This window comes from Lacerta agilis, chromosome Z, assembly GCF_009819535.1.
Source record: "Lacerta agilis isolate rLacAgi1 chromosome Z, rLacAgi1.pri, whole genome shotgun sequence".
In the NCBI taxonomy this organism is placed as follows: domain Eukaryota; kingdom Metazoa; phylum Chordata; class Lepidosauria; order Squamata; family Lacertidae; genus Lacerta; species Lacerta agilis.
This window is the reverse complement of record NC_046331.1, coordinates 32,107,340-32,133,776: the sequence shown is the minus strand read 5'-3', so window position 1 is coordinate 32,133,776 and position 26,437 is coordinate 32,107,340. Positions and strand designations below refer to the sequence as shown.

At 39.6% G+C, this 26,437-nt stretch overlaps 1 protein-coding gene across 2 annotated transcripts in view; it reads left to right on the top strand.

Annotated features, from left to right (window-relative positions):
* Window positions 1-16,804, top strand: part of DIAPH2 (diaphanous related formin 2) — a 322,676-nt gene extending 305,872 nt beyond the window's left edge. For both annotated transcript variants that reach the window (XM_033137161.1, XM_033137162.1), the window contains exon 28: window positions 16,467-16,804. In XM_033137161.1, the coding sequence (XP_032993052.1) occupies window positions 16,467-16,531 (65 nt within the window). In that variant the 3' untranslated portion in view covers window positions 16,532-16,804. The remainder of the gene's footprint in view (window positions 1-16,466) is intronic.
* The last annotated feature ends 9,633 nt before the right edge of the window (window positions 16,805-26,437 follow it).

Sequence of the window (26,437 nt, the reverse complement as noted above, 5' to 3'; positions counted from 1 at the left end):
CAGCACACACAAATGGAAAAGGAAAGAGATTAACCTCAAAATGATGTTATAGGAGGGAATTATTGGGGGGGGGGGAATACACTGCCCAATGAGTTTCAGCAAGATGTATTCCTCAATGACGTTATATGTTATTCAGATGTATATTGTTATTCAAAATGTATGTTGGTTCATGCATAATGTTTCTCTCTCTTTCAAAAGCGAGAATTCATCCTGCCCTCGAGTAGGATGTTTTGTCAGCATGTATCAAGCAGTGAATGAATTCTACATCCAGCTTTAGTTGATGTTTGCTTCTCTTATTCCACTTTCCAGAACTATTTGTACTAGTGATGACTTACCTGAATTCCTGCATTTCACATTGTGTTAAAGATTGCATTTATTTATATGCATTTATTTACCATATATACTTGAGTATAAGCCTAGTTTTTCAGCACATTTTTTGTGCTGAAAAAGCTGCCCTCGGCTTATACTTGAGTGAGGCGGGTGGTGGGGCAGCGAGAAAGAAGCCCTTTCTCTCCACTCATGCCACCACTGCCCGCTCACCCCAGTCAACCATTTCTTAAGAAGCGTACAAGAACGGCGGTTCTTTACTCTCCCCAGGCAGCTTGTTCCATTCCTGAACTGCTCACGTAAATGCAAACTTGGCAAAGGAGGAAGAGGAAGGAGCAGCCCAAAGGGCTGCTTTCAGGCTGCTCGTTCCTCCTCCTCCTCCACAGCGGCAAAGGTGAACCGGCTTATACTCGAGTCAATAAGCTTTCCTAGGTTTTTGTAGGAAAATTAGGTGCCTCGGTTTATATTCGGGTCGGCTTATACTTATATCACAGATTCAGAATGAACTATAACATTACTGCTCATATTTGTATTTCTTTCACGCTGACACATCTTTATTTATTTATTTATTTAAGAGGTTTTTGCCCTGCTGTTTAGCCAAAAATCCTCCTAAAGCAGCCTATATTAAGATCTATAACAATAAACACAGACTACAAAGCACAGAAGGAAAAGAGGGGAGTTACAAAGTTCTTATAATGACTAGTTGCAGGAAAGTAGGGTTTCTTGTGTAATAATGAATGGAAACAGTTTCAAGAAAGGAGAAACTTAGTTGACCTGGGGACTTAGCAAAGCCAATAGAGTGAGCATTCCTGTTCCCATATCTCCTTCAATGAAATATTTGCTAAAAAATATTCTCACATGTTCTGTTCATTCTACCCTCACCCTTCCTAAAGTCCAACCTTTATAAACTTATTCTTTAATGTTCCCAACAAAAATGCATCCCCATTCAATACTGCTTCCTGCTCTCCTACCATACATCCCGTTCTCATCTCATCGACCTCTCTCCCTATTCTCAACCCTATTTGCATATTTTATTTTATTTTTGCACATTTAGTATTAGATCAAAATCAGTGCTACCATAGATATTAACACCACTTTTGACTGTCTGCAGAAGCCACCAGAAGAGTGAGTATAAAGACATTGGTCTAGCATAGGCACCTTCAGAAACTTTTCAGTGTAATGTTTTCTAGCTATTCCACAGCTTTGAATGACAGTCATGGAGGGGATGTCTGCTTTGAACATCTTTCTCGCCAGTGCTATTTTTCTAGAAAAAGAAGTGCTGGAACTCACCATGAACACTTCCCTTGTTTTCTTAGAATAGCAATGGTGCCCACCTGAGGCGTGCCGGAACTGAGTTTCGCCGAGTTCTGGCTAGAAAAAAAAAAATCCTGCTTCTCAGTCACTTGGAATCATACTGGTCGAACAGTGTTACTGAGGCATAATAGGGAACATATTCCAGTCTAAACAGATGTAGAATTTCAATGCAGTATAATATAAGAACAATAATAATGTTATCCTAGGCCTGATCTGTCTCTCAGATACATAATAGAAGCATTTTTTTTTCTTTTGTGTTGGTTTCCCCCATCCCAAGTACTTTCAGTTGTCCCATTTGGTTTTAAACAAATCATAAATTCATGTCCTAAATGTTTCACTAGTCAGAATAATTAAGTTGATCAGGGCTGGGAGTACTGAAAGGAAATAATGGGGTCATTGAAGCATTGAAGCTCTAATGGGAACCTGAATTCATTCAGATATCAAATCTAATAATTGCTCTACACCTGTATACACAGTCCCAAAGAGAAAATTCACATTAAATGTTTAGTGGAAGTTTCAGTACTGTGCTTCGAAAGGATTTGATCCTCCCCCCCACCCCTGGGGGGGAAAACAGCTTTGTATCTTTTTCTGCAACTTTTACTTGTGGTGGCTCATTGTATTTTAATAGAATATTCAGTCTTCAAAAAGAAGAACTGAAATGTGTGTGTGTGTGAGAGAGAGAGAGAGAGAGAGAGAGAGAGAGAGACTGTTTTGTATAAGTTTTCGTACATTATGTTTTATTTGTACTTTTTTATTTATTTTTATTTCTTGTTTGTTTCTCTTTTGACTGTATTATTATTTTCATGTTCAGTTTGACAAGTGTGTGTGTATGTGTTGTAAATAGACTCAATAAAAATTAAAAAAAGAATATTCAATCTTCATTCATAAATATGCAAACATTAGGAAACTATTTTCATGGATTAAATTAGTAATATTGATTGTATTCATCATATTGTTTAGAATAGAAATCAGGAAGTAATACACAACTGTAGTTTATTCAAATAGTCAGCTACAAGGAGCTCTCCCTCAAAGAAAACTAATTTAAAAAACCAAATATTTAACATATTAAAAATTATATGAAAACATTTACAACATCAGTCTTTCCTAACTTGGTCCCTCTAGCTCTTTTGAACCCAAAGTTCCATCAGCCCAAGTGGTTAGACATATTGGGAGTTGGGAGTCTAACAACATCTGGAAGTCAAGCAAGTAGGTGTGAATGACCATAAACTGCCTTGTATTTTCTTTTCTTTTTTAAAAATAATATTTATTAAGATTTTCCAATTAAAACCAAATTACAATACATGATTAAATTTTCCATACTCCCCTTTCTCTCACCAAGGGGAGCCAAGCAAAACAAACCCCCCTCCCACTGGGGCAGCCAACAATTCTTTCCCAATTTAACCACTTACTTTGCACATAACATCTTTACAGACTTCCCCGATTCCCCCCCCCCATTGATTTCCAGGTTAACCCTAATTCACAGTTATTGCAAATTAATCCCCATATTATTTTTATCTTCTGACATTTTCCTTTTTAAGCTCTTTTGCCAAATAATTATTCTTCTTACATATCTTGTTTATGAATTTAACATATCCTCTGCATTCACAATATTTCTGAACCTCCATTGCCTAAATTCAAAATTTTAATAAAACAACCTAATTTTATTAATTTTATTTTAACTCTTTCCCCCCCTCCTTCCTACACTCCCCTAAATTAAATTCTATTCATTCACCGTTATCCATTACCAGACTATATGTCTACAACATAACAGAAAGAGAATATCCATAGAAACATTCATTTTTCAACCCACCCTGACCCTCTCAAATTTCAAAACCCCACAGTCCTGGGAAACTGGCTTCTGCTCCTTTCTTATCTCCTTGATCTTTCTTATGTCCTTGAAACTTTTTCAACATTGTCCAAGCTCTGTACAGCTTTCCATTGCACTCTCTTCTTTACTGCAGCTTTCCCATTTTTGCTTCTTTTTGTTTTGTCCCTTCTCACATTTCTCTTTTCTTTTCATGAGTTGAGTCCATGAATTTTATCCTGGATTTTCTCCTCTTCTGTAGTTATATCCTCATTACTTTCACAAAAAGTCATTGATCCATTTTCCTGCAAAGCCAAGTCCAGAGGTACCACCGTCCCAGTTAGCTGATTTAACTGATTAACTTTCACTGTTAAATTGTGCAAGAGTTCCAGAACCTTTATTTTAAATTCCTGCGACCATTTCCTTTTAGGCATACTTAAAGTCTAAAAAGCTTATGCAGTCCAGATGTATTTCTTCGCTGCAAAGCAGCCACCCAAAATTTCCTCAAAGAGAGCGTAATAGTATCTCCAAGAATCACAGTTCCAATTGAAATAAAAACCTAATTCAACCCCCCAACCTGGGGGGGGGGAAGGTTTCAGAAATTTCCTTGTCACAAAGTTGGTCAGTAGCTTCGGAATTGAAAATTGCACTGTTTCCTTTTGTTTCAACGCTCAGGGAACCGACTTCCGTTTTTGAAGTTCCCAGGACAGCCAAATTTTAAAGTCACTTTTTTTTTGAAAAATCAGTACTTACAAGTCCAAATTAGCCGAAACTTGGAAGAATTGGACGCTCTGTCAGCAGCCGCTACTTCTCGCTGCGAGGACAGCAAACGATCAACAGCCCCCGCGCCTCTGAAACCTCGCCCGTCACGGCAGCCCTTACTAGGGCTTACCAGAGAGCAAGGGAGGCGCCCCGGGGGACCACCTGGATCCCATGTCTCCAGGACGCTCTACCTGGAGTTTCTTGGGGGGTCGAAGCGCAGTTTCGACTCCCCCTCCCCCGCAGTGACTGAGAAACCTCGGAGTCGAGGTTTCTCCCGACCGAGCAGAATGGTGTCCAACCGGAAGTCAACTGCCTTGTATTTTCTGGTCCGGATAATTAGGTGTCAATCAAAATCTGCAGCTCTCTTATTACTACATGGGGTGGAAAGGAACACATTTCCTGATCATAACCGGTTGCTTTTAAATTCAGAAACAATACACTTAGCTGAATCATTACTCTATTACATTCAGTGAAATTCTTTTGTAATAACCAGAATATAAAATGAAACATGCTTGTACTGTTGAAATGAAATGTAATAAATATGACGTGATTGAATTCTAACTTCAAGTTATTCTCACTACAGTCTTTATTCTGTAATGTGTGTCTTGCTTGATACAGCAGTTTTTTCTGTCCCGTCCCTTTTGCTACATTCCCACCTGGGAGCTGAAAATCAAAATGAGGCAGAAAATGGCTGCACGCGGCTATGTTTGTGTTAGCAAAGAGACCTATTTTCCTGTGTGGTTTTAAAGGCCAATTACCCTTGGAAGAAGGAGATTGATTTGTCTTGTAACCCTTGAGGCAGGCATGTGGTAGTGTTTCAAAATAAGGCTTATCATAGGCTACGGACATGGAGATGGAAAAGATTTCAGTCATTTCAAAAGCATTTCTCCCAAGTGGTGATGTTTCTGAGGGAAGCAAAGTTAAATTTGGAGTATAAAATAGACAACAACAAAAATCTTAAAGTTTAATCTGGATAGGTTCATGACTTTTAAAGGGCAAATCGTGCAAATAAAATTGATTGTGATATAAAGCTACTTTAAAGTACAGAATACTGTACTTTACCGTGTATTAGACGAGGGTTTTTTACTCCAAAATAAAGTAAAAAATGGGGGGGGGGGTCTTATACAAGGGTAGTGCAGAGGGGGGACAGGTAATTGGTTGCATCTGCAAGCAGGATCTAGTGAGTGGGTGGGTGAATGGTGTCGGCTGCAAGGGCTGCATTGTATTGGCTGCTGCTTTGTCAATTGGGCAGGTTATTTGTGGATGCTGCAAGGGCTGCTTTGGCTTGGCTGCCACTTCGCCAATTAGGCTTTTGTTGCTTGCAATTGTTAGCGTTTGCCAGTTGGGTGAGTTATATTCGGTTCAGCATCCCCCCCCAAAAAAAAAATTATCCCCCTAAAATAAGCTCAACAACTCTGGGTAATCCTCCACCAAAAAAGCTCAACAACTCTGTGCCATCTCACCCCATTTTCTTAAATTTGAGGGGGGGCCCAAACAGGGGGGGTCTTATACATGGGGGCATCTTATAGACGGAAAAGTACGGTATTTTAAAAGTATGCCTACAGCCCCATGCTCACTTTCAAATGACTTACTTCAGAGTAAGTATGCATAGGATCACTCTTCTGGATTTAGCACTTGGGGTTTTTTCTTTGGGAGCTGAAAGGACAATGGAAAGATGCTGAATCACAATGATTAGAGATAGCCTATTTGGGGAAATGTGTACAGTGATAACAATCCCATTGTCCTCCCTACTTTTTATTTCAATTGCAGAAGAGTATTTATTTTTATATATTTTGATGTTGCTTGCTGCTGCTGCTGCTACAGTGGTGCCTCGCAAGATGAAATTAATTCATTCCGCGAGTCGCTTCATCTTGCGAGAATGTCGTCTTGTGAAGCGCGGCTTGCATTGAAACGGCTGTGTGAAAAAAATCGCAAAACGTTTTCGTCTTGCGAAAAATGGCCATAGAAAAAGTCGTCTTGCAAGTCACCACTGCGATCACGAAACCCTTTCGTTTAGCAGGTTTTTGTTTCACGAGGCATTCGTCTTGCGAGGTACCACTATTTAGATTTGCAGCCCACTTATTTCCAAATATGTGAAGAAGGTTACAAAAGCAAAAAAGCACTAGTGTAACAGAGTAACACCTTTCCCACACCATATTTTAAACACTTGTATGTAACATTTGAGCCTTCTCCAACAAACCACATCTTCCCTTAGTTTGACCCTATAGATTATCACCCAAACTGAATGCCGGGAGATTGTCACTTGATCTTTTTCTGAGTTCTAGTTACAAAGGAAACTAATTCCAATAAATGTCACCTTAAGTCAGTTCTAAAAGGTCACATTCAGATTTATTTTGCTGCGCATTTTTAGGAGGCCTTATTCAAACTGTTGTACTTTTAAAAAATAGTTGGAGTTTAAAAGTCTAATTAGCCAAAAGAAAGAATGACTGTGCTTGATACTACAAGGTGAATGTATTCAAAATCTCTTTTTAGTCTCACAGTCTGTTAGAAATTTAATAAATCAGCAAGATACAATTCTGGGGTCTGTTGTATTGATCTGCAAGTTCAGAGGAGATAATGAGAAAAGTGGTTGCTAGACCTAAGGAATGGAGTATGGATTACTTGTCTTGAAATACTTTCTGATCTCGATTTACCCATAGATGGTCTTAAGACTCACCCAAGAACTCAAAGCCAGCTGCCCCCTTTTTCATCGGTCTGTCACACATACACCCCATGCTTTTAAACCTAAAATGAAAGGAGGGCTTTTGAAAAAAGGAAAGGAAACTTGATGATACAATAGATGTAGCAAATATTTTCTTTTCAAACTTCCTCCTTTGCAATGTTGAATTCTAAAAAAGAAAAGGGAAAACAGTGATGAAATACTGACTTTAATGTAATGAATCATTTAATTGTCTTGGATCCATAGAAATTTCAGCAGGTTTCAGAAAACAGGAGCACCTTTAGCAGCCTGCTACATAGCTATGGAGCCTGTCTCTGGAGTTGCCAAAATGTGTATTTGCTACATGGGACAAACAAACCAAAAAACCTGGTACTCTTGGAATGCATATCACCCATAATTCTAGACAGCAACATGACCTCATCTCTAACTAAACTGAGCATAGTTAGTAAATACAGTAGTTTCTCCCACACTTCACCAACTTAGACAGATTTGTCTTGGAATATAGTACTTGTGTACACACAAAATCACGATCTCATCAAATTGGTAACCTAATCAGTCAATCTTTTACTTTAAGCAGGAGCTCTCTATAAAGCATTTGTGTCCGAAAAATAACTTCTAGTAGCACCTTAGAGACCAACCAAGTTTGTTCTTGGTATGAGCTTTCGCGTGTCAGAAAAATAACTTCTAGTAGCACCTTAGAGACCAACCAAGTTTGTTCTTGGTATGAGCTTTCACGTGCATGTGTGCACTTCTTCAGATAGCTCATACCAAGAACAAATTTGGTTGGTCTCTAAGGTGCTACTGGAAGGATTTTTTATTATTTTTTATTTTGTTTTGACTGTGGCAGACCAACACGGCTACCTACCTGTAACTAGAAAAATAACTATTCATTCTTATGTCTAATAATAGATTCCTTGCTAGAACTAACTCCAGACAAACAAGTCACTTTAAGAAGTGAGGATCTCTTAATCAAGAAAGAGGATTAAGGCAGAGTGAGAGAAAGCAAGGCACAAGGTGGCAGGATGCATGAGTGAGCTCTTATCACTTTGTTGAGACCAGGGTTGGTGAAACAGTGGCTCTCCAGATATTGCTGGGCTCCAGCTCCTATCTCACCTGACACCAAGCTGAATGCGGCTAGTTAGTTCTGTTCAAGCCAAGTCTTCCTTCTTGTATCTGCAGTTGAAAAGGAGAACCTATCACTAGCCTCACTAAGGCCAACCCTTTATGTATCTCAGTACTACTCTCAAGTCCCTGCTTTCCATCTTTTCTTGTTCTAAACTTTTACTAGGCTTACTCAGTCTATTTTCGCTATTTAACACTGCTTTCAGGACAAATAGTAGGCAGTCTTACAGTGCACTCATGCCTGTCTGCACCATTTGTGGGTGTATCCCAGGCAAAGGAAATTTAGAGCTACATGATCTCCTTACTGCTAAATTTTCCACAACAACTGAACAATTTCCCATGGATCAAACTGGATGCTTTCCACTAATATGTGCTCTTATACTATGCTTCCTTAATATTACTGCTATTTCAAGATGGATTCTTCTTTCCTGAGCCAAGTCTGATGCAAACCACATTACCTATCAAGCAGTAGCTTACAATTTACAGAAGAAATCCCAAGTTATTGCAAAAAGAGTAGTGTTTGAGTGTGGGGAAAGCAATCTCTTCTCTACACAGTAGCTTTTTAATCTTTCTAATGCATTGTTTTATCACAGATGACACAGAGTATTACATTTACTTGCCAATGACTGTCTAAGAGAAGACTTTGGAATTAATAGTTAATAGGCATCTGTGAGCCGATATCACAATATTGTACAAGGTGGTGAATAAAAGAAACTGGCATTCAAATTCTTGCATAGCCAGATGATCAGTCCCCCATCCAGCCTGAAAAGGAGTCCAGGTGAGGAGCACCTTTTCTGTGGAACTAGAAGACTGGCATAAAGTTACTTCTGGCTCTGGAAGCTTGCATTTCCACCAATGGGGGAGGGGCAGGCAGAGGTATTTAAAGCTGGGCCACCCACCCTTTCTTCTCCTTTTTCTCCAAGCATATTACCCAGCCCACCCTCTCAATATTCAGCATGAGTCTAACTGGTCATCTGTGATTAGCCGCAGATGAGATTTTTCCACCTACTCTACACTATTCCAGTTAGCAGTAGGTATAATTAGGTGGGTTGACTGGCAGGTGTGTACGGGAAATGGAAGAGGTGGAAGTGTTTGGGATGAATAGTGATGCCCGAAACTTGTGCATTGGGCTTTGCAACCTTTGCAGGGTATGGTCACTTTTAAGCTTAACCTGTGTCACTCACTTGGGGTTTTGAAAGCCATAAGGGAACATGAATTAGGAAGACCTCTCTCCTCACCTTAAGGGTGTGGCAGTGGGAAAGAGTTGGAATTTAAGGCCAACTTGACACCCTGCCAGGTAAGCTCATCCAGTTAACAGGCTTAGGAGTCAGATAGAGTTTGGGGATATTTCCTGCACATGGTTTCTTGTTAGTCCCAATGCAGTTGCATAACTTCAATATGTTCTTATGTTTTTATTTAATAAAGTGGGGGGAAGCAAACCATAGAAACACAAATATGGGGGAACATTCTGTGTGTCTGAAGTGAATCTAATGGAGCATGAAGAAAATAATAATTTCAATCCTCATTTATTAAGATCTACCAAATGCTTGGCTTGTGCAAATTAATTCAGCAAGTCTTCCCAACAGGCACTTTACTCTTCTCAAGGTTCATAACATCCTACTTGAGGGGAGAGCTTTTGTAGAGATAGGAACCTCTATGGCACTCACTAATCTTACTGTAGACTCCACCAGGTAAGTGGTTCTTGAAGGAAGAGGAACCAAATGTAGAAGCCAGTCAGGCCTGGCATTGCTTCTGTTTTAATGTTTTTCACTTCTATTTAGAAATCAGGAGGTGCTACTATACAAATGCCTTGTGCTGTTGGATTTTTGCTTTTTCTTCTTTGGGTTCTAAGCTCTTTTAATCCCTTAATAAAGCCTTTAAGCAGAAAATGTAATGCACTTGCCTCTATTCACTCTTGTCTGTCGTGTTTAGGTTTTGTGTTGCTTATATTGTACTAAACTTCCCTAGAATTGTATGAATATTGTCCCCCGGGTCTTTCATAAGAACTAGATGTGTATCTCATTAGGCTTTTTTCCAGTGAGCAAAGTTTTAAATGAAGGAACAAATAAATATTTGATGCAAATGCTTTCATTGCCTCCCAAAGGTACAGGCCATATGAATGCCTTTACAAGGGTGTTTTCTCCCCTATCTTTGCTATTTCAACCAAAATTAGTCTAATAAGGTGGAGTTTTAGCAACAGCCCTTTTTATTACTAAATAGGCATCAAGTTTTTTTGTGTGTTCATTCATATTCACTTAACTTTAAGTTTATATATTGTTATGTCATAGCACCATTTGAAATGATTCCTTCTGGGTTCCAGAGAAAAATAAATTAAAGCAATGCTCCCTGGACATTTAATTGCTTTTATAGAATATGAGACCAAAAGCCACTTCTGCTATTAGAGTCAGCTCACATAGGTAAAGGTAAAGTACCCTGGACAGTTAAGTCCAGTCAAAGGTGACAATGGGGTGCGGCACTCATCTCACTTTCAGGCTGAGGGAGCCAGCGTTTGTCCGCAGACAGCTTTCCAGGTCATGTGGCCAGCATGACTAAACTGCTTCTGGTGCAGTGGGACACTGACAGAAACCAGAGTGCATGGAAATGCCGTTTACCTTCCCGCCACAGTGGTACCTATTTATCTACTCACACTAGTATGCTTTCAAACTACTAGGTTGGCAGGAGTTGAGACAGAGCACCAGGAGCTTACCCCATTGTGCAGATTTGAACCTCCAACCTTCTGATTAGTATGCCCAAGAGGCTCAGTGGTTTAGACCACAGCGCCTCCCACATCCCTACAGCTCACATAGTAATACATATTTGAATATAAACGTAATATATCTATAGAATCGTCTATTCTCCCTTCCAGATCAGAGGTAAGCAAAATAGGCCCCCAAAGCCACATTCTGAGGGGCAAGTTTTTTTCCTTTTTTCACTTGTTACTCCCTTGCTTCCTGAGAAAGGTCCTGGGCTTTTAATTCTGGAGAATGATACAGGCAGCTTTCCTAGAAACTCTGGTTTTGTAGACTGTACCTGGGAAGAGAATCTGTGGCCTTCCAAATGTTGTTGGACTTCAGCTTTCTTCAGCTCCAGGCAGCATGGTCACGATGCTTGATGGGAGTTGGAGACCAGCAAGATCTACAGGCAACATCTAGAGGCCACAGGTTCCCATTCTGTTCTTTAGGAGGTTGGAGGAGACAGTGGGAGGGAAGTGACCATACTTGCATCATTGATGGATATATTCTCATTTTGTAAATGCTTATTGTTCCCAATAACAAAGTTTGGTTCATAGTCCTGTTCAGTGCATTAGTAAGTAAAATCTTTATTACGGTCAAGGACCAGAAAGCAATTTATAAAACCACATATTGGTGTAAGTTGTGTTATGCCACAAACAAAAACAGTGCATTTTTTCTAGAAAGATCGGTGCCAGAACTGTGTCTGAATTTCCTGTGTCTGAAGTTATAGCCCATTTCCTGTTAAAGCCCTCACAAATAGTGTTTGCTAGGGAAAGACAACTGCTTCTTTTCCTTGTCTGGTTTATAAAAATAATGGCCTAGGTAACTAGATATTAAGGGCATTGCTTCAAACTTTATCCTTCTTTCACTGGAGAGAGTAGCAGAGCTGTGTAAATTGTCATGGTCCTTCCCTCTTCTCCTGGATGCTTTTATGCCTCCCAAGCTACCTAAAATAGCTCTTAAGGGTATTTTCACAAGCTTATGCCTAGTACACCTTTTTGTCTCCAGTGCACCACTTCCAAATGTTGCTAATGCAATATAGAAAGTTTGTGTGTGTGTGTGTGTGTGTGTGTGCGCGCCATTTTAAAATCAGATGGCAAGTTTTGGCCAGTGCAACTTTTCATTTGATTTGCAAACATGAGAACTAAAATGTGATTAGGACTTCTTGAGACATCCACCTAAACTTTTGAGGCTCGACAGTGATGGAAAGCTGACTGTTTAGATACACAGAGAGAGGATTGTTACGAAATTACTGCTGTGTGGGAGTTTCAAGTCATCCTGACTCTGCAGATTGAAAAGTTCCAGCCACATAATTGACCTAAGAAAAAGAATGCTGGGTGGTATATTTCATAGAGAAGCAGTTACAAGCTAAGTGAATCTTCCCTCACGTGCATCAGATGAGATAGGGGGAGAAAAACATGGGGTATTTATGTTTTTAGCTGTTACAAGAACAATAGATATCCCTGACAAAGCTCAAAAAGGCATGGCATTGTAGTTGCATAGCCGATGTATTATATTCATTGCATTTGTGTCCTGGCACACTTTATTACAATTTCAAAATCAGCTCTAAGTGGGTTTTGCAATTAAAATGAGTGACTGCATTTCATTTCAGAGGCAGGGAGAATGGTTTTCAAATTCATGCAGAATTACAGAAATGGCAGACACAGTAACTACATCTGTCTGTCTTTTCGGGAGACACCCAAGCAGCCCCATAGAGCTGGGCCGGGCCATGTATAGCCGAGGTATGTGCCCTGCTGGAGAGATGAGGGCAGAAAGGGGAGCACTTTTCATCTGGAGCATACCACATTCTTCGAAGTAACCCTGTGCTAAATCAATTGAAAACAAACTGATTCTCAGCTAGGGTTTTGTACATACTTAAACAGAAGAGAATTAATTCAGCAGCTTACCAGTCAAAGTACAGAAGACATTTAATTTGTCTGATTACAACATGAATATTTAAATACTGCTGTTTGTGCACAGATTGGAAAGTTCTTTTTATACTATGAATTTTCATTGGAAGCAGTATTAGGGGAACGTTCATAGTATGAGCATGTTCTTTTCTCTGAGAACAAATGGTTGAATCAGTACTGTCTTATCTCTCTGAGGTTTCAAGCAGGAATCCTTCTCAACCCTACCAAGGTTGAACCTGGAGACTTTTGCACACAATGCATATGCTCCAGGGTGGCCACTGCGCCTCTTCTCATACTGTTTCTTCCTCAGTTTATGCTGCTTTGGATAGAAAGGTTCTACAGAGGGTTGTTTGCTTTTGATGCAGAGGTATCCCACCCTGTCCTTAGAGAAAACTGCTCTGTTCCTATTCACTGAATGTCATCCAGGCCACTCAAACAAAAACAGAAATTGGTCTTTGCTATGAATTTCTGTTTGAAGAGTGTGCTGGGAAGACATTCACTCACCTCTGTTTTTCCCTCTGCCTTATCTTAGTCTTACAGGGTGTAGATTCATATGTTTTTGTTGTCCTAGTTTGAAAATGTGGTGTTATGTAATTTCCAAATTGTGGCATTTTTTATTTTTATTTTGTACTGGGCACAGTCATCCTGGCTATGGTTATATTTTGGGGTAGAGGGTTCATTCTTTGCTCTGCCACTTAGAACTGGAGGGTGGGATGGCTGGAAGAGGAGGCAAAATACTTTAAAAGGCCTCCCTATCCAATCCAGTGGGTCATCCTATTCACTGGTTGTTCTCCAGTCCACTCTTCAAATAGAAATTCATGTTAATGACAAATTTCCGTCCTTTCTTCCTAAGGTTTCTGGATAGAGATAGCCTAGCCACTGTGTGCATTTCAATTATTGTAATGCAATTGGTGAAAAATGCAGCTTTCAATATATTGGCAGGACAGCTATCAGGAACCACATAATACTGATCCTGAAAGAACTACATTGGTGACTGAAATTAAAGGTGCTAGGGGAATTGCACCAGATGGCGATATGAAAAACATTACTCAACTTAGAAATACCTTCCCTGAAATATGTGGCATGAACTTTATTGACATTCTAAAGGTAAAGGGACCCCTGACCATTAGGTCCAGTCGTGTCCGACTCTGGGGTTGTGGCGCTCATCTCGCTTTATTGGCCAAGGGAGCCAGCGTACAGCTTCTGGGTAATGTGGCCAGCATGACTAAGCCGCTTCTAGCAAACCAGAGCAGCACATGGAAGCGCCGTTTACCTTCCTGCTGGAGCGGTACCTATTTATCTACTTGCACTTTGATGTGCTTTCGAACTGCTAGGTTGGCAGGAGCTGGGACCAAGCAACGGGAGCTCACCCCATCGCGGGGGTTCTATTTATTTTGGGGTGTATTAGAGCACACAAAGTGCTTCTTTTATTTAAGCAGATTTAACAGCGGAACGGTGAGGTGGAGGGGAAGTTAAAGGATGCTCAGGTCCGTTCGATTCCTGTGTGCACAGGAGTTGTCAAATGGACCATCATTCTCCTCCTGCCATCCCTCATTTTATTCCATCAAGAATGGGGCTTCTGGATCACAACTTCTGACGTGGCAGCGGTGGGGGGGGGTGCCCCTTGGCTGACAGGGGAACTAGTAGATGGCGGCATTGTGCTTTTTTGCTTGCCCAGCGGGCACACCCCATTCTTGCATGCCAACACAGGCTCCCCCAGATCCTCGTTCCGCAGAGATGCTGCTATTCTCCTAGCCACATAGCGGCAAGCACCAATTATAAGTCACACCATGCTTTGGGAAGGAGAGTGCCGGTGCTACTTAGGCATTTATTAATAGTCACTGGTATAATGAGTTTGTGGTAATGCGTTTGTGAGCAGGTTACTGCTGAATATATTTTTTCACATTTGGTGGTTTTAATATGTTTATTTAATATTAATATTATCTGCCCTGAGATTTATACAGAAGGCAATAAGGAAAGCCAGTGTTTTTCTTTTCTATAATGTAAGATGCATGTATGGTACAAGGATAAGAAATACAAGCAACAGACACTCCGTGCCTTCTCAACCTGTCATTCTTTCCTGTTGTGAAGCTGAATGCTTTGTCTAATGTTGGTGTACATATTTCACTTCCAAAAACAAAGCTTAAACTCTAAATCTTGCAAAAGTTTTTTTTCCAGCCCTTTAAAGTGGAAATAGATTTTCTGAGCAGAAATATTGGGTCATAGCTAAGAATCTCTCCCTGGTCCTCCTCCCATTTCTTCAGCAACTTAAACATTCTAAATGCAACAGCAAATAATCATTTTAACAGCACCACAGGATTGTAGGTGTTAATTAAAAATTCAGTAGTTTGGTTTAGCATTCTGTCAACAACATAATCCCAAAGAGAGTATCTTCTAGCTATTTTTACTAGACATTATCCAAATTCGTCAAGTTATCACTCTTTTAACTGAGGTTTTTTAGTCCAGGGATACACCCTCCTTTTCTAGAACTTTTTCAAACAACAATCAGTTCAACTCTTTTAGGGCTTGTTTATTTGTATGTGATGATTTCATCCTTGCATGGCAGAGATGTATATTTGTAGGAAGTCTCACCAACTGGTTCCAGAGTTTTCATCTCCATGATTAATGCAAAGAGCTTGCTGTATTTGCATGATGCCCTCTACCTCCCATAGTCTTTTATAAGAGATTAATAAAAACATATTGTACATTTTATGCAAATTGGACTTTAGTTCAGCAGGATTTGCTGAATTAATGTCATAGTTTGTGGGTTTCACAAAAGAGGTTCGGCCTATCATGAGGTGCAGTAGGGTGGGACACATGTGTCTTTCATTGTGTGGTTGGCTGCATAACTTCAAATTTCTTAATACAGGGATTTCAGGAGGAGGAAAAGGGAAGAGAGACATTGCCCAAAAGGAAAGTGGCTGGGAGGCACTTATCCATGAATTCTAAAATCCATTTTTCTAGCTACTGATACGGAAGTAAATGGAAGTTTATTAGTTCTTCTTGAACCCTTCCCAGAACTATTTAACTCTTCTCTCAATGTGTCACATTTATTTATCTCCAGAGAGCTAACATATGTCATGCGATTTAAGCTAATCAGTTGCATGTCTCTATCATGCAGGAATTTCAGTCATGTCACTTGCATTTTACTGGTCAGGAGATGCTAAACACATTTGAGGAAATACCATGTTTGTTAATATATTTTCAACTATAGCATGCCTGACTTAAAATTGTGCTTTCAGGATATTGGACTTGTAGCCAATGAAATAATCTTCCTATGCTATGATTTTCCATTGCAATAATTGCTGTGCAGGAATAGTTTATATTGAAGTTGCTCATCCAGGTAATTTGTAGAAAGTGGGGTGTTAGTGTGGGTGTGGGTGTATGTAAAGGGAATAGTCAGTTGTCTCATCTGTTCCTACTTTATGAATGATGCTAGTGAATTTGCCTCTCAAGGAAAGGATAACATTACTTTCTCTTTCCCTAAGCAACTGGGCACAGAGACATCTTTACTTAGTCACACTTTCCCCTGCATTTTTGGTTGTCACCTGCTATTTCCAAGGGAGAGTGCCACAGAATTCTTCCAATGCCTTTATCACCCAAGAGTTTCAGATCAGGAGATTAATTTATTGTTGATTGCAGAACTTTTGAACTCCTGGCACCTATACTCTGAAATTTCTCTCATCCATCCACCTAGTAATTTATTTATCTACTGCTTTGAAATTATTTTCAGGACTGCTTTAAAACCTCTTGACATTGCAGTATCCATGTTTAAAAATCTTATAATGTTGTTTCCTTCTCCCTTTATATTCCAGATAACAGACGAGTAAATTTGGAAAGGTCACGTTCTCGTCACAATGGAAGTATCACAGCGGTATGAACCCCTCCCAATGCCAAAGAACTGGGAAGTGTTTTAATTACTTTAAATGGAGACATGGTGAAAAGAGCTAAATGTGGGAAGAGCAACAATGAAGATAAATGAAATTCAAATGAATTGCAGAAAATAACAACCAGAAAAGAATATATGTATTTTTACAAAAGTTATTGTGCAAAAAAAAACTACACAACTTACTGTATATTAAAAATGCAATCCTCAATAGATATAAGCAGTGTTAAAATATAATGTTCCTATCTCTTCTTCTTTAGTATTACTCACACATGTCAATCTACTATGTTTTTATGCAGCTCCCATGAATTTCAGGGAGGGTGTGCAGTAGATTGTTCCTAAAAGTGTGGGGAATGGTTTATATGAATGGAGATGAATAACATACAAAATTGCTTTTAAAACAAGCAGCATCGAAAGATCTGGTCAACGAAAGAGGACAGGAGGCCATCGGCAGTTCTTACTTTGACATGAAAGGAAAAAAAGTAAAATTTGCATATTAATTAATTCAGATTGGAGCTGATACAGCACACATCATAACAGACCTTTTTTGTAAGCCTGAGAAAGCACTGTACAGCCCCCATCAATTTCTTTAGAATCTTATCTCTCAAGTTTTAAGCATGATGGATTCAGCTATTTTGGTTTCAGTTAAACTTTATCACAAATCTACAGCATCAGTCGTAGAAAGATATATGGCTTATCACTGCTAAAAAAAATTCTTAAGAATGAGAACATAGGATTGTACCAAAGTTAAACCATATCATTTGCAGAATATGTTTTTGACTCTATTTAAAGATGTATTTTCTAATTATGCACTTATATGAACTTTATAGGGATATTTGGAGAAAAAATTCTTACCTATTTTGATGGTTCTAAAACTCATTTGCCTTTGTTAAAGCTTTCAGAAACATAATCTATTAATATGAAGGTAATCAGAATTAGATTCTCTAGATACAGTCAAACATGCTATATAAAAGCTATGTTGAGATGAGATGACCCAGGCAATGAGCTAAAATAGTTGTAGCAGGGTGGAGAAAAGAGATACTCTATATTGTTCTCCCAGCACATCACACAAACACACACATGTGTATTTGAAGAATTTTGACCATACTACATTTTGATCAGCCCAAAAGCTGTCCTTTGAGTATGCCACATGTGTAGTGACGCACTGTAAAAATTGCTCCTAACACATTTTCTGTTTGATTCTGTGCACACACACACACCCTGCCACACACACACACACATGTACACACACTTCAGGAGGATACGGTGTATTTTATATGATGGAATATTTTTTTCTTTACTGCAGATGATTAAAGAGACACACTCAGATGTGCAAAATACCTTACAACAGTGAGTTTATAGGAGCCATGTTGGTGGGGCACTAAGCAACTGATGTGCATTTCTGTATGATGGAGGGGAGGTCAGCTGGTGCTCAAAACTGTCAGGAACAAAATCAGCCTAAACTGTGAGCTTCAGCAAGAGCCATAATACTCACAGCAGCCTGATTTTGTAGTGAAAGCTGCTTTCACTGTCATTTTCCACTAAATGCACCCTCTCAATTAAATATCACAAAAAGCATACATTGTTTTACTAGCCGGGGAAAGGGGGTATGATTAACAGCACTATTAATCCCATTTTTACTCCAAAAGGTGAAGGGTTTTTATCCTCAAAACATCCACATATTGTGGGTTTGACAGAGAGAACAACTGGCTCAGGGTCACCCAGTGAACTTTGAAGCTAAACAAGGAGCTCAGACTATGTCTTCCTCATCTGACATTCTAGCAACTATACATTCTTTTCTTTGGTTGGGACAGGGTGGCTAGATTCAGCATTATATATACAAGGAGTATAATTCTATTTAAACTTTCCCACCTGCTGTACACCTGCTACATTTTAAATACGTGGTGTATGCTGGTTTGTTTGGTTTTTTAAAGAAAAATCAGTTACCCACAAATTTTTGTACTTAACCACTAATAGCTTTTATCAGCTAAGTGGAATTATCAGCCGCTTTTTGCCCATGCAGTATTTGATTTTCTTTGCAGTAGCTGTCCCAAAAGAGAATGGAACCACCCTGTTTAGATAGGTAGCAGCATATGAGTTCAGGTTCTACATCCTGCAGCTATTTAAGACCCACATGCCTGAGTCAAGGCCACGCACAAGTTTGAATTCAAGGAAAGAAAAAACCATGTAGGCTTTGCTGGCTAGGGCTTGTGGGAGTACCAACAACATATGGGAGCCACGGGTTCCCCAACCCCTGCTAGACATCTTTCTAAGAAACACAAATGTTTCTAGTTAAAGAACAGGCATTCTGCTGTTACCTCCCACTCTATTGAGAATTAACTAGTAGGCATAAGGTAAAAAATTGCTTTTGTCTGATCTACATTTTCAAACTCATGTCAAAATGTGTTTAATACATAAAGCCAAATTGGTAAGCCACTTGGATGGGCAAAGTGTATATTTTCTAATGCACAGTATTTTGAAACAATGTACTGAATTTCACAAAAGAAAGAAGCAATTTGCTAAAATTTAAAAGCCAAAATGTTAAAGTAATTATTAGAGCATCTGTGAACATACTACTTTTTTTTATTACGCTAACGTTAATTATTATGGCAGTTTGCATTGTTGTTGTTTTCTGTTTCCTGACATGCTTCTGTGCAGCCTAGCAGCTGGCAACCAGAGATTTTACAGAACCAAATTCTGACAGAGAGCAAGTCCAAAAAGATGCAAGATGGCCTGATGCTTCAGTTTTACCAGCCCAGTCATGTTATTCCACATTTGGAACATGTTATGTAATTTAATGGGCATGTCTCTTAAAGGGGAAAACGGGTGGTGTTAGAAGAAGATATATTGTAAATACAGGAAGCTTGTATCTATAAAGTCTAAAAAGTATTTTCTGAATATTATGTTCAGTAACAGAGTCCTTTTGATAGCTTTTTATTCTATTTGAAAATGCAGATTTAAAAACAAAAAGCCTTGCTTTTGTTATTGATATGATTCCCACTCTTGTCATATGTTTACCTGGTGACCTAGTAAAAGTGTAGTCTGGAGGTCATAGCACCTTTTTCTGAACAGTATTTGCCTTATTTTCTAATATTAAGAGGGGGGGAATTACTGAAGATATATTTCCAAATAGATATTCCTAGGAAACCTTCTACCAAACTCCCTTGTAAGCACAGGGAGTGGATGGGGTGACTAGGCCTCAAATTATTTGTGGAAAGTTAATCACTGGAGCTTTATGCAACCATTGAAATACCACTTAGGAATCTAGCACTCACATACTTTTAGCATGAAATGTATTTAGAATATTAGCATGCATTCATATTTTAAATTTAATAACTAAAAACATTGAGTTGGTTCCCAACTTGTCCTTCCATGAATGGAAAGGATTCTTCCATTTGCAGCGGGAACCGGGATCGAGCAGCAGCTTCTCACTGAATGAAGGGAGGGGGCAATCAGTTTCACCACTTTCACCTACAGCCTCACACAAAATTTCCCTTGCTATTCCAGCAGGTCCTTCAAACCCCAGTCGCAGTTTTAGAGGGGGTGGGGGTAGAGGATTCGCTTAAATGGTTTTCTACTGTTTTGCCCCAGTGCGAGTGGAACTCTGCTGAGCACAACACTTAAATCTTTTAAGTGCTTTGCATCTTACATTTCTCAAAAGGCAGAAGGATGTACAATTCATATAAGCATAACGTATAATAGGTTACGCTCTCATACAACTGCCCTTCTCTTGTTGAGGAGTGACATCTTAAATATTGACATCCTTTCATCATTGTACCAGTTTGAAACAAGACCTAAAAAGCCCTTTTAGGCAAAGTTCCTTATTTGAAAATTAAACCACTATGAATTTCTAAACAAGCCACTTTAAACGGTACATTCTGAGCTGTATATGTAGACCATGGTGAATAAAGCTTCCTTGTTTCAACTGACCCCTATTTACAGAGCTTATCTCAACTATACATAAATGTTACATAATTAAATGTTTTGCCTTTACATCTACATATATAACTTTATGTACTACCTCAGAATGCAGTATAGCTACACACATTCCTTCCTCCCACCACAAAATTAAGTTGTCTAAAAACATAGGACCATGCTAGACTAGATATTGTTGTTCTGTGTTCAGATATCCAGGGCCCCTGAATAGGACTGGGATCGTAACACCAGGGAAAGGTGGTTAAACCCTTTCCCCCATGGTGTGTGTTCCCAATCTAAGTGTTTTTTCAATGCATGTTCGCAGAAGGAACAGAAATACAGAAAATGAAATAAATCACATATACTGCTGCTATTTCTCCTATTAGGGAAAACATATGGGTACACACACGTTTTCCCTAATAGGGCAAAGAGCAGCCCAGGTACTATAGTCCTGATCCAATTCACCCCCACCCCACCCCGCAACTGCTTTTAAGGTAAATTAAGGGATGGGAGGTCTAATCATAGATCTCTAATGTGTCAGATGTCTAGGATTACAACTTTCCTTAAATTTTATTTGAGCTTGCTTGATCATTGCTTCTTGAGACCTTCATGTAACAAGAGATCAGTTCAGATGGCATTTTTGCTCTCTTAAGTGTCACCCAGTGTGTTTTATCTGGAACATGCATAATACCTGAGCCAGGAGCTCATGGGCTTTGCGGTCTAGAACCTTTGTGGCACATTTTCTAGCAGCCACAGCCCACCTTCTGGTTCACTGGTTGTTCATGAACAAGCAACTTTTACCTGGGGATAGATTGCCATAAGGAACTTAAAAATTTTTTTTATCAAAATAAGTTCTTATGGATTAAATTGTGAAGAAAATCCATCCACTTTTGTTAAACATTTTTGTACAGCTCTAATTACACATTTAATCTGAGTTTTAGTGGAAATGTGTAGGCACCCTTTTGAAGAAGAAAAAATATGGTAATTGCAGGTAATTTCAATAACACTATTAAACAGTGGTGACTGGCCCTCATTGGGATGGGCAGGGTAGAAGGCAAGGAGAACATCAGTAACTGGAGTTGGTGCCAATAGTAGGCAGAGTCAGCTAATTCTAGTTTTGTCCCCATTGTCCTCCCTGCTGAATTATACCAGGCCAACTACTCCTAGACATGCTGCAAGTAGGAAGGCTGACAGCAGAATGAGGTTGGTGGGTAATGCCCCATTTGCCCTAATGTACCAGCTGCCAGTGCTTTTAGGGTAGAACTCATCCTCAGCTCAGATGCCCAACCATTCTGTAGTGCAACTCTTGCCTTGCTTCCATTCATTCCATTCCTGATATTATGAGTAGGCACAGAGAGAGCAAAAGTGTCAGACAATAAGCCACTTTAGGGTGAGACATGCAGGAAGGCCCATAGTATAGGTTCATATGAGCATATTCAAAATAAGCCTGTGACAGGTCATGTTAAGGCCTTTGCCCTACAAAGTGCTGTTAAATGTTTTTATACAGTCCAGCAGAGGAAGGAAGCCTAAACTTCCTACACTCATCCTACATGAATTTTGGCAACCTGGCTGTTAGAACTCAAAAGCTACTTAGCTGTTTTGCCTAACTACAGAGGGCAGTTTGGTAAATGTAGTAACCTTATAACAGTATGCATGTAAGAGTTTCAGTAATTAACGTGAGGATATTTTATTAACTTCTGCTTTAAAAAATGCTATATTAATATCTACTTGATTATGGCAGAGTGAAATCAATCCATAATAGCATGAAAGTTGTCCCTTTGTGGCATTCCTTCACCATGTCTGAACAAGGCTGGAGAACAACAACAAAGTACCCACAGCCGTGATTCCAATACCTTAAATAATGAAATGTCTAGTGTATTGACACTTCTGTTTAACAAAAGAAACTGTCCTTGCTTCCCATGTGCCATAGTGTATTCAAAAAAGAGAAAGGATAAAAAGGTTTTATAGAGTCAAATAAATACATAGCATGAAATAGCCCCTTTTATAACATACTGCAGGCGCTTGTAAAAGTAAAAACAAAACTTTACAACTCTATCTCCACTGTTATCCTCCTTCCCCTTGCAGCTCTGAAAGTGAGACACTTAGCAGCATATAGAGGAAATCACTCCACATTGCCCAGTACACGAATCACCAATACCATTTATAATAGCGGTCCACCCATGAATACCTCACTTGATTGTAAAGTGTGCTGAGATATGTAGTTCTTCATTCAAAATATATGCATCAGTTGTGCATATGTATAGGCAGATGTATTAATTACACTACTACTGTGCCCATAAAGGCAGCAAATTACACGGTGTTCCCCAGGTATGTGGATGGCCAGTAATTTCTGGAATTAACCTCACTTTCAGGCAAAAATAATAAAAAAGCAACATGCTGGGCCATCCACCACTGTAGAAAACAAAGAAAGATTGTATTTGGGAGCTTCATGTAACTGCACCTGCCACTTCCATGTCTTATTTAAAGAGGGCTGCCTAAACATTGCATGGATGTCTGAAAGCACATTTAGTCTTCTGAGATAGTTGGTGTTCCCCAGATCTAAGTAAATACTCTTTGTAAGCAAAAACTATTTCCACTAAAACTTCTTCAGAGATACCATAAAACACAACAATTCTCTCTAACCTAGTTATCTAAATTCCAGCTTCCCGTCAAGATGTTGTAAGTTGCCATCTAGTACCGTACAAATTACCATCATTTATTTGAGTGCAGGTTAGCACATAATTCTGAGTTGGATGATAGCATTTAATATGATAGATATCAAAAGTACATTGCAAATGTCATGCACTAAAATGTTGAAAACCTTTGTGTATAATACCAGTGTTTCCCTATTTGCAAATTAAAATTTAGTTTTGGTGATTTCAGATTTGGTCATCAACAGATCCTAACTTTGTTGTTGTTGTTGGTTTTTTTTTTAAAAAAAAAACACAAACCTTGGTTTTGCTTTGCAATACTTTGTGCAGTTGCTTATGTTTATTTAATACCACTTAAACATCATCACTTTGAAGTACCTCTGTGCTATGAAGTTTTGGTTTGGGGAGTGGGTGGGGTAGGGTGGGTTAATCCTTTTTACTCTGAAGTGTCAAATATATTTGTTTGAAATGGGCAGGGCAAATGTCTTCTGTAACAGCTAATTTTGAGGGAAAATACTCAGAGATTATATTCTTTTTAAACGGTCGATACCTTGTGATACAAGTTTGAAATGTAACAATATAATGCAGTCATTGAGCACATTAAAACATGTCTGTGTTTTATTTCAAAGACAGTAAATTGCATTAAAGAATTTGTGATAAGCATAAGACCTTAGAGAGTCACTTTTTCCTAGTATCAAATAATTTACAGCACCTAAATGAATGAATGAAACTAGTCTAATAACTCAATGGGAACCATTTTTGTCAGTACCTGCACAAGTATTGAGCCCAGTTTGAGGGGAAAGGGACCGAGAGATAAAAGCTTTTAACTCTGAAGAGTGGGAAACATGTCCCAGTTGTGCAGCAGACAAGTTGTTACTGCAAACTCTGTTACATACCAGCCGCTGCCTAGAGTCACCCATTTATTCCCCTAAACATTTCTTTTTACAAGCCCAATCAGAGATAAAGAAGCCGCTTGAGGTTCACCACATTGAAAACTCCAACATTCCCTGCATTCCGCCCCCCCCCAATTGAGACTTTTTTAAAAAAACAAACAAAAAGGACCATAAGACCTGTTTGGGGAAAGTGTGCAATTTGTTAAAGCCTTCAGCTGGTACTAGATTGTCAATTCAAGCCCCCTCTGTTACAATTCCTGCAATGTTCTAGGACTCTAGTTGCTTACCAGACTTTCTTGGCCCAGAACAAATTGTTGGTCTCCTCTGGATCTCAGCCTTGTGCGGGGGTCAGCAGACTAAGGCCCGCAGTGGACCAGCCCCCTCCTGAAAAAGTTTGCTGACCCCTGTCCTTGTACTTCTTTGCTTGCTTTGTCCAGTGTTGAGACCATGATAGGTTTCTTCTTCCAAAGGTAGAGAAATGTCTTTATGCAATCACTCATTTGCAAAGACAAGGGCAATGTCAAGGGAAGCTCTAAGTCTTCTACAGAGGGATAATATTAGAGTTTGGTACAAGCATGCTTCTGGTGCTATGATGCATATATCCATGGTAATAGTGACCAAGTTGGTTTGACAACACCAAGCTTGCTGGGTGACCAAACAAGTGACAAATGGAGACAGCCAACCAGAAGAGTAGCCTGAAAGTATTGCATTGGACAGGTCAGTTTTAAACACAAACACATGCCTTGCTGGTCTTTTTTATTATTATTTTCAACAAGTGCAAAATCTGACACTACCTTGCCAGAAGACCTACTAGATAGCACATGTGAAATCTTTCAAGTTGCTTGATGTGCCTGCAGTCATCTGTCCATATTTCACACCCATGTAAAAGTGATGATCAGTTCTGTTGACAGTTGGATAGTATGCTGGTGGAGTACCCTTGTGGCAAAGCATTTCAAAAGCCTGGCTTTCCTTTTGTATTCTTTTGATGTCTCTTGATCCAAAGAGCTGTCATTAGAGATGGTGCTGCCAAGGTTGATAAAGTCCCAAATAATGTTCTTCAGCATTGAGCTGCTCCATGATGATAATCAACTTAGCATTCGTAGTTGATAAAACCCAAGCGGAGGATAGCATCATAAGTCGCTCAGATTGTTTGTGTTTCTGAACACAAGTGATGGATCCAGTGCACGGCACCATATTAGGGCTAAGTTGACAGCCTGCTGATGAAGCTTCACACATGTTCTTGAAGGAATTAAGAACTACCTGACTAGGTTAGAGAAGAAGCCCTATGAAGAACGGGATATTGCTGAGCAAGGAGAGAAACATAATCATGGGTTGCAAAGGTTAACAAGTCACCTGACCCTGTTGCATCACAAAGATAAACTCAGTCTATTTATTGCCCATCAGAATACCCCCCCCAAAAAATAAACTGTTAACAATGCATTAAAAATATCCAAAGGACATTTCTGATAGTAGAATGGTTTCCCTTATTGATATTCTCTAATGATAGCAGCAGAGATCAAAAAGATAATATTTCAAATGGGAACATTTGAATCTCAAATGAATATTTAATGGCTGGAGTCAGGGCCGGTGCATGCATGAGGTAAGGTAAGGTGACTACCTCGGGCAGCAGAATCCACAAGGGCAGCAAGTCTGGCCTCCAAGGAACAATGGTTGCAGAACACACCTGGAGACTCCAGAGGGCAGCCTCCACCATTTCCTCCCCAAGGGTGTAGGAGACCATAATCAGTGCCTCCTTTTTACCAAGAGGCCGCTTTGCAGTGCTGCCTCCACAGTGGCTTCTCGGCAAATAGGAGGCACTGCTGGTATCCTCCCACCCCAAAGGAGGAAATGGTGGGAGCTGCTCACTGGAGCACAGCTCTCAACTTTCCCTTTTTTGCAGGAAATTCCCTTATTCCAGCACCGTTTCCCATTGCAAAAAAAAGGAAGGTTGACAGCTCTGTACTGGGGTCTCCTGAGTTCTGCAAGCACACAGCATGATTCAGAGTAGGCTACTTTCTCCGCAACAATGGACTTCAATTCCCCACTTCAGCCATCAGGGAAGGATGATTTCATTCCCCTGACCCTTGTTCCCAATGCAGATCTCCACTCACCCTTTCTTCCCTGGTAGGGGCCGGGCATTTTGTGGTTTACCCCAGGTGGCAAAGTATCTTGGGCCGACACTGGCTGGAGTTACCATTTCTGCAGAAATGATTTTCCTCCCAGCAGGGAGCCCCTTTGCTGGACTTTCTACCATATTGCTGAACTAATATGGTTAGGGTGATAACAAGTTTAATTGCTGACAGATATATCCTACAGATGAGATGGTTGGACAGTGTTCTCGAAGCAACTAGCATGAGTTTGGCCAAACTGCGGAAGGCAGTGAAAGATAGGCCTGCCTGGAGTGCTCTGGTCCATGGGGTCACAAAGAGTCGGACACAACT